General features: G+C 30.4%; 1 protein-coding gene across 1 annotated transcript; it reads right to left on the reverse strand.

The window, feature by feature from the left end:
- Window positions 1-7463: 7463 nt before the first annotated feature.
- LOC122860337 (inhibitor of apoptosis protein-like) lies at window positions 7464-8529 on the reverse strand. Its single transcript, XM_044164125.1, has 3 exons — window positions 7890-8529; window positions 7706-7834; window positions 7464-7591 (listed from the first exon to the last, which is right to left on the reverse strand). Exons 1-3 carry the CDS (start codon window positions 8527-8529, stop codon window positions 7464-7466), a joined length of 897 nt encoding a protein of 298 aa, XP_044020060.1.
- Between the last annotated feature and the right edge of the window lie 976 nt (window positions 8530-9505).

A 9505-nucleotide genomic window follows, 5' to 3' on the forward strand; every position in this document is an offset into this window, starting at 1 on the left:
CCAATTTTTAAACGTTCATCTTCTTTTGGATAATTGACAATTTTAACCAACACGTAGTTTTCTTTGTGATCAACAATTTTCCTAAGCCATGACTTCTCTCCTTCTTCCATTAATAACATTGATTTTTAAATAAGCTTTAACTTCTGAAAAAAGAATAAATAAAGGGATCAATAAAATATATTTTTTCAATCTAAAAATAATTAAAATTCATATATTATTACCAATATATTCAATTTTGTTTTTAACAAATTTTAGTTCAACATTTTGATAATCAATATGCGTTATTTCTGGTTGAACAAAAGAAGACCATGTGTAATCATCTTACTTGAATCTTGATAATTAAATTCTAAAATATGAATATTGTCTTTTGGATTACGGAATTTTGGGTTAGATGTTGATAAATTACCTCAAGAATTTCAAAAAGTATATTTTTATTAAATATTTTAAAGATAAACCACGAAATCATCAGTATTTTAATTAATTTATAATTCATTAAATAAACGATTTAAAAATTCGTACACTGATTCACTTTTATTTAATATAAAAAAATATTGAGACACACACACTTTGTTTATTTTTATTATACCTAGTAACCACGTAGTAACCAAATTCTAAGTTTTTTTTATTGAAAAAAAAAAAAAAAAGAATATATTTACGACATTTATTTTTCTATTTCATCATTTATATCATTTATAATAGGATTTAATATTTCCAAAATCAACCGATACATGCAGCGAAAGGCGAAAGTTTGTGATAGCTTATGCTGCATTCACGCGTATTCTTTTGTAAACGTACCCACAAAAATGTCACTACACACAGTCTACCACGTTTTTCATTTTAAAAAATAGTAATTTTTATTATCTATTATTCACTTCTTATATTTTCATTTTATAAATATTATAATATGACGTAATACTAATTTTTTTTATTATTTAAAATATATTTTTTGATGATGAATCACGCATTTTATATGATAAAATACGTAGTAACCACGTGCAACCAAAAGTTGTTTTATTATGTAGTTATTTTATTAAAAAAAATGAATATATTTACGACACTTTTTTTCTGTTTTATTATTTATAATAGGATTAATATTTACAAAATTGGCCAATGCATGTCGATTGCCGTTAAAATTTGTGATAACTTATGTCACATTTACAGGTATGGTCTATGTAAACGACCCACAAAAATGTCAAGTATCACACACACCAACACACACAATCTACAACGTTTTTTTTATTTGTTAAATAAACTTTTATTATCTATTATTCACTTCTAATATTTTCACTTTATAGATATTAATAATATCATATTATAATATCACGTCATACTAATTTTTTTTTATATAATATTTAAATTTTTATTATTTAAAATATATTTTTTGATGATAAATCACACACTTTTTATGATTAATAAGACGTAGTAACCACGTAGCAACCAAAGTTGTTTTATTATGTAGTTATTTTATTAAAAAAAAAAAAAAAAAAAATGAATATATTTACGACACTTTTTTTTCTGTTTTATTATTTATAATAGGATTAATATTTACAAAATTGGCCAATGCATGTTGATTGCCGTTAAAATTTGTGATAACTTATGTCACATTTACAGGTATGGTCTATGTAAACGACCCACAAAAATGTCAAGTATCACACACACCAACACACACAATCTACAACGTTTTTTTTATTTGTTAAATAAACTTTTATTAATTGTTATTTCACTTCTAATATTTTTCACTTTATAGATATATAATATCATATTACTAATATCACGTCATACTAATTTTTTATATAATATTTAAATTTTTATTATTTAAAATATATTTTTTTGATGATAAATCACACACTTTTACATGATTAATAAGACGTAGTAACCACGTAACAACCAAACGTTTTGGAAAAAATCTTTAAATAATCAATATATTAATATATATTATATTTAAAAATGATATTAATATTTAAGTAATAAACTAAAAAGAGTAAAATAAATATATTCTGATCATGTTTTTAATTAATATTTTGCTATACTCTTCAACGACAACGACACAACTGTGAATAAGTATAACTGCCAACCGCTTGAAAAAACAAACATAGCAACCACACAACAACTTACGTAGCAACCACATAACACGTAGTATTGGTGAGAGAAAACGATAAAATATTAGTTATAAACAAATGCTAAAAACTTTCGACCAATCATATTACGAATAAAAAATTTCGACCAATCATATTACGAATAAAAAGCGGTCAAGTGTCCTTTTTATAATAGGATGTCAATCATATGCACGAATACCAAAACATTTAATACGTGATAATATCAATTTTTTAATAGTCTTCCCACAAGATGATACAAATTTAAAGCATATACATCACGATCACGTTAATATTGATATGGAGTATAGTAAATTCCGGCAGATGTGTGTAGATTGTTGGAAAGAAAAATATTGCTTCCTGTGTATCGATAAAGATAGAGATATAGATAAAGGGAGATATAGAAAAAATTTTGACTGCTTTATAACTATAAATAACAAAACAATTTGTTAAATTTTTTCTCAGTTAATTGTAAAATCGCAAAGGATCAACTTATGCCTCTCTGTGAGTAAGAACTAGTTGATGAAACAAAATTTTTTAAAAGTGAAATTGAAAAGTGCAAGACGTTATTCGGAAAAAAATATCAATTGATAAAATTAGGAAAGAAAATATATCCAGATGCTACAAATGAATATCTTAAACCTGTTGTACACCGCTCAACAAATTAGCTGCACAACTGCCAGCAACAGCAACATCAACAAAATCATTAGTGATGATAAATCATTTCCGGATAAAAAAAATACGAATGATGAAAAAAATAATTCAACACATGAGGACAATTATAGTACTTCACCGATATTGAAGAATCAGTTCATGAACAAAAGAAGGTGAATATGATTATGCCACTGCTGATGAAGGTGAAACATTTGTGGAAGAATCAAATAAAGATTTAATAGATGATTACTTAGGAAAAATCAATAGTATACAGTGGGATAAAGATTATGGTGTAAAAAAAGTGAAATCTGATTACAAAATTGGAAATGCAAAAATATTCTTTAACGATGATGAATTAAATATTTTTGATACATATTACAAAATAACACCAGGATTAATGGAATTATTATTTATGAAGTCACCAGACAGGAGAACTATCACAGTAGAAGGTGGCTCTTCTGGGCGACTTTGTGGAATGCGGTTCCCCCCTTTCCCCCCTCGTGTGTGTTGTGCAAGGGCCCGCATAGGATGCATGGGGTAAAAATAAAATAGCATAGGTGCGAGTGAGAGGTATGTGTGTGAGAGAGTGCAGTATGTGTGTGAGGGGGTGTGTAGTATAGGATGAATGAGATTGTAAGGGCGCATAGTAAAAATGCATGGGTAACGTCTGGAGTAAGGAATAACATAAGGACTCGGATAGAAAAACGTCTTATGGAGAAAGCAATGCGAGGGAGTGAGAGGTTTTTATAGTAACATAGTTGGGTCAGTTTCAGACATGGTGTATAGAACTTTTCTTAAAATCTTTTTTTTGGTTGAAAACAAAACTTAAATATAAAATAAAAATATATAATACTATTCTTAACCTATGGAAATAAATTTCAAGACTTTTTTTTAAATATTTTTTTTATTTTCTCAAACATCAATTTTATCCATCACACACTGTGTATGTTTCCAGGATAATCTATTTCAGGCTCACGAGGTGTACGTAAATGTTCTGGTATAGCAGCCTCCTCACATAATTTCTTTGTTTAACAAATTCATATCTATTGTTCATCCACTTTTTTTTGTCGCGCAACTTGGAGGGCGCATCCTGTTTCTTGCTGTAACCCATGGTGAATACAGGTTGTTGACGGTGGTAATTGTTTGATAAATTCAGGCCAAAATTTCTCTTTATCAACATCTCTGATTGCCGTGCATAGTACTCTCTCGAGATATTCACAGGATTCATTGCCAGAACTCAAAATAATTCTGCTTTTTGAGGCAAGGGTCCTTAAAACTTTGATGACTTGTGCTTCCTCAGACTCACCATCGAACCAATTTATTTTTAGTCTACGGGTACGCTTCAGGTTTTCATAACGACCATACGCTGAGAGTGTTGTAAAGTCGCAAGGTGGCGTTAATAGCCAATGACCAGCTATTTTTTCATTTATACCAATCACAGAAATTTCTTTTGGTGAAAAAGTAAAATCTTTTTTACAAAACCAAGAACAACAATAGCGATATCCATGACGACCAAATAAAGACTGAAGTAGTTTCTCGAAAACACAGATAAATCCAAAATTCTTATTATTATTATTATTATTATAGAGGTGGGGGGAAAAATATATACAAGTCAAATTATTTTCAAATACAAGGAATCATTTATTATTATTATTATTTATTTATTTATTTTTTAAATACAATCATTTATTATTATTATTTATTTATTTATTTTTTAAATACAATCATTTATTATTATTATTTATTTATTTATTTATTTTTTTAAATACAAGGAATTTATTATTTTTTATTTATTTATTATTATTATTATTTTATTATTTTTTTTTTTTTTTTTAAATACAAATCATTCATTTTTTATTTAGTGGCGTTGACCATATGGTCTACATAATGGGAAGGTGTTGGTCCACGATACTCCACAGGATTTAAACTGTTTGGTGCAGTGGCAGGATAAATAAAGTCGTATAACTGATCAAAATTCTTGACTAAAATATCATTATACAATAAAGGCAAACATGGATCCATAAAACCCGGTTCAAGTTTTGTATTGTCTTCAGTGGATTTCTGTATTTCCTCAAATAAATGGTTCCCAACAGTCATCTGTAAATAATGCTGAAGAGTTTCTTTATGAATACGTACACCTCCAAAGTTTTTTCGTAGATATTCTATAATGCCATCCGAGTAAATATCTGCAGGATAATGAGTCAATATTTTTTGACAAGCTGCTACCCATGTTCCGAGAGAGGATAATGTCCTCAAAGTTTTTTTCATAAATAATAAACGGACATTCCCTTGTTCAAAAAGAATACCTCGCTCGCGTTTATGGTCTGTGGCTGGAAAACTTATAGTTAAATCTCCAAGATGTACTGGTTGAGTGTAATTGAGTTTGAAGTCCGGTCTCGAATCGTCACCATCATAATAATATGAAAATGATCTACACATTTTCGTCAACGGTATCCATTGCGTCTCGTTATCCAAAAAAATACTTCTTTTGGTATCACTGGCTATAATTTGTATTGCAGATTTAAAATACTCGCCACTTGTCCACTCAAGACCAACACACAATGATTTTGTATTAGATTTATTAAGAGCCGTTGTATATGGTAAAACGAGAACCCTGTCGTATTGAGCCATGTTGAATAACTGATGAAATAAACTTTTTTCGAAAGCTTTTATACTTTTTTAAAAATAAGAGTGGGAGAGCTTACAGATTTTAGTAGATGTCGGTGTTGGTTGGTCTGTCTGAGGATCCAACATCATTTTCAACTTTTATGTCGTTGAATTTTTTTTCTTATTGTGTAAAAACAATTCAATGTTGGTTTTTTTAAAATATGGTACAAAAGAACAAGTCCTAATAATATTTGACCCAGTAAAATTTTTAGGTAAGTATCGTGAATTTTTTCTTTTTCAGTCACAGTAAATTTCACAGCATTTAATGTCTTTACAATTTCTTTGAGACTTAGAGGACTTGAGTTGACAATCATTTTTTCAATCGCTGTTTTATTAGTTTCATTTATACCTTCAACTAAATTTAAAAAATCATATCCACCAATATAGGGATGGAGGACTTTATCATTATTTTGGGATATGCCAGGAACCCCGACTAATGTCACAGAGTCGATACGGGCTCTACATCCACTATTGACAGTTATTATACCTGTATAATTTAGTTTGCGGGTTTTCACGTCATCACCACAAATAACTCGTAACTCAGTATTTTCAACCATGCTATATAACCATTTTTTATTATATAATTGAATAAAATTTGGTTGAGGATTTTCATAAAATTGAATATCACAATCTAACATATTATCTTGTTTGTTTGTCATTAATAAATTAATTTCACATGAATTTATATTTCTTGTATCTTGTAAAGAAAAAGAGTGAGTACAAAAAGATGTTGGTACGACTGGTGAAAATTGACATGCCTGGATATTAACGTTGGTACTGTATTCACTTTTATCTTGGGCTATAAGAATCAAAGAACTTTTAGGTTTAATGTATGCCGCAATATGTGATTGGAAAGTATGTTGTTTTATCGGTGCTGGATGGATTTCATATATTGAATAAATTTTTGGTGATAGTAGAGGTATCATAATACTCAGTAAAATTCGTCTCTCATGGTAGGTAATAGATATTTTTGCAATTTTCCGCAGACCATCAATACCCGCTTCATTTATTGATAATGGTAGTACATACTGATTATTATTATTTTGTAAAAAAAGACGCAAAAGAATCTTCAATTTTCTTACTAGACATTATTCGAGGGTGGATTAATCCGAGTCTAGCAAAATAGTCGATTTGAATTACGAGTTCTAAGGAATTAATATATTCATCATAACTCAGCTCTATATTCTGAAGCCAGGTACGACCGAGGTTTACCATAGTTTCAAAGTGAACTTTCCATAAAAGTGTATCCTTGCTTTTCCATCCAACACTAAATTCTTCCATTTGTGCACGAAAATAATTGATAAGTCCGTCATTGTTTTTTAATCGAGTCTGCACTGTATGTAGCTCTGTTTGTAATAGATGGGTTGTATTATTTAAAACAGAAATTGTTTTTTTATTATCACGTTTTAATTTATTGATTTCTTCGTTAATCATCTTGGCATCGTCTTTATTCAGAATCCCAAATAAAGAGCTTGATATTGCACCCACGATAGGGTAGATCGGTTCATTACGTTTTGTTTTTATAACGTCTTTATGAAATAATGAATCAATTTGTTCTGTATACATTGCGGTTTTTTTTTTGTTGCTGCTCCAAAAAAGGAAGGCGTCGTGATACAAAGTCACAATTATTTTCTACAATTTTATCTGCTTCATACTTTTGACATATTTTATGTAGACCAGCCAATCCTGGGTCTTCTTTAGTATAATTACCTCCCCCGCCCAAATCAGCATCAAAGTAACGCAAAGGTAAAATATTCGGTAAAAAATTGAGAAGATCGTCAACATCGATATACGTTGTAAGTTGCAGACTATTACTCGTTAGACGCACGTTTTCGATATGATCATAATACAAACCCGGTGTTTGTATTCTCGATTCAATTATCTTCACAACTACAGAAAAAATCAAAAATGCTGTAAACGCCATGGTATTGACTGAATCACGGCTTGTGATTGACTAAGTCGATTAATTTACAACATGGGTATATGAATAGGTAAAATAATTTACAAGACAGGTTATATTTGTTTAAAAAATTATTTTTATTTTTATATTTATGAAATAATTGGTCGTACAGTTGTACAGTTGTTTTCAATATCTGCTCTACATATAACACATTTTTTTAAATCAGTTGAACAATTTCCACAAGAAACAAAATGTCTACATGGTAAAAATAATATACCTAAATTTTTTTCAAAACAAATTTTACATTTGAATTCAATATCTTCATCTATACTGTGGTAATCCGTAGGTATATTTCTCATAATGACTATTGAGTTCGATTCGATTGTCAAACTTTCTGCTTCCTCATCGTCTGATGGTTGATCATCGGTTTGAGGTATTTTAAAATGATCAATAAATTCTTGTCCTTTGATAACACGTACAAAACATTCTTTAAAATAACGTGCATGTTCTTCCCATGGATCTTCATTTGGGAGCCAATCTTTTATACCATTAGTGATAACACTGAACGTAGTCACCAATACCAGTGTAGAAAAATCCGGCCTCAGCTAGCTTTTCTTTCGTCTGGCTCATGTGCCTAGGCCAATATCCATATGATTTCAGGCGTACGTCATAAGTCAAGTATTGTCGAACCTTGGCAGTTTTAACATCAATCTCAGGGTGTGGATCAGGGTACGGTGGTGGTACATAATCAAAAAGACTTAAAAATTCTCGATGTTCAAGTCTTGATACCGCCGCTGAATAATATGAATAACGGAATGACGGTGAAATTACAGGAGAAATATTTTTCCGATAAGGGTAGAAAGTAGGTACAGCCACGGTGTCAGGGTGGATGCCCACAGGGACATTTCCACATGGTATTCGGCGTACAAATCTACAGCTTGGTTTGTTTCGATGATGTTCAAGCCAAGGATTATCACCCAAAGTCCAATCGTTAATTTTAACTCCACATTCAAAACAACATACAAAGTTACCAACTCCGGTATAATAGAATCCAGCAGAAGCCAATTCAAAAATATCTAAAAGATGAGCTAACGGCCATGTTTCAAAACTTTCACGGCGATTGGATTCTACACGATACAATAATCTTTCACCACGTTCAAACCAAGTACGTTTTTCGATGTGTTCTGCCATCACCATGCTTGTTGATGAAGCCATTTTTTTAAACTAAACATCAATTTTAAAATTCTCTTTATATATATTTTTTTAAAATTAAGGAGAGGGAATAATTCAAACAAAAAACAATTTTATTTATTTTATTTATTTATTTATTTATTCAACGAAATTTACAATAAGAATGTTGTACAGTTGCACCACTACCTCGGAGAAAATGGAAACGCTTATTTTTAAATATATTTTTTTTTTGAATCAGTTTTTTATACATTGTCATTATAGTATTGTCGTTGAGTTTAGTATCGTCGCCAAACAGGCGTTGGAAACTCGAAAGATTTCCGCCATTGGAAAACCAATGTAGAGCAACAATGCAATAGCAACCACACACATTAGACGAAAAATCTTGAAGCCTTTTATTATTATACTCGTAACAGACAGTGTTCCTTCTAAGGACATAGCTGAAGCGTGGATCGGTAGGTCTTTGTCCAAAACTATCGAAGTATATTCCATAGCCAAAATGATCGATAAATAATGCGACCCAATGAGATCCTGGCTGGTTATGATTGTCTGTATTTGCAATTATTGCACACGGCTTTGGCCAGACAAAAGGTTTGTCTACAGGATAAATTCCACCAACAGAGATATCTGTATACGGTAAAGCTCTAGCTAGCTGTTGAGTATCCATGAGATGAATCACGCTATCCTGCGCTGCTTAGATAATATAGATTTTTATTTTCACTCTTCTTTATATTTAATTACTATAATCCATTATAACTTGACGTCTGGAGTCTATTGTGATAATATGATCATATTCGGCATAAACAAGACAATTAACGACTTGCGCCAAAAGCTTCACTGAAGCGTACTTCAATACGCAGGCTACCACTCTTAATTAAGTTCCAATGACCAGCACTATGTGCGGAAAGATCTGGTGTTAAGTCAAAAGCAAATAACGTATAACCTTTTCTATAGCTATCTCTATCTATTTGCATGCCATGGTCTCCAAAATGAATACCAGTAC

Source organism: Aphidius gifuensis, linkage group LG1 (assembly GCF_014905175.1).
Source record: "Aphidius gifuensis isolate YNYX2018 linkage group LG1, ASM1490517v1, whole genome shotgun sequence".
In the NCBI taxonomy this organism is placed as follows: domain Eukaryota; kingdom Metazoa; phylum Arthropoda; class Insecta; order Hymenoptera; family Braconidae; genus Aphidius; species Aphidius gifuensis.

Excerpts from the sequence above, each read along its gene's own strand:
- LOC122860337 (XM_044164125.1), bottom strand. The coding sequence starts at position 8,529 with ATGGCTTCATCAACAAGCATGGTGATGGCAGAACACATCGAAAAACGT. Across the intron at positions 7,835-7,889 it reads ATTTTTCTACACTGGTATTG|ATCCATGGGAAGAACATGCA; the intron begins GTGACTACGTTC and ends TCCCAAATGAAG. Across the intron at positions 7,592-7,705 it reads AGACGATGAGGAAGCAGAAA|GTATATTATTTTTACCATGT; the intron begins GTTTGACAATCG and ends AAAAAAATTTAG.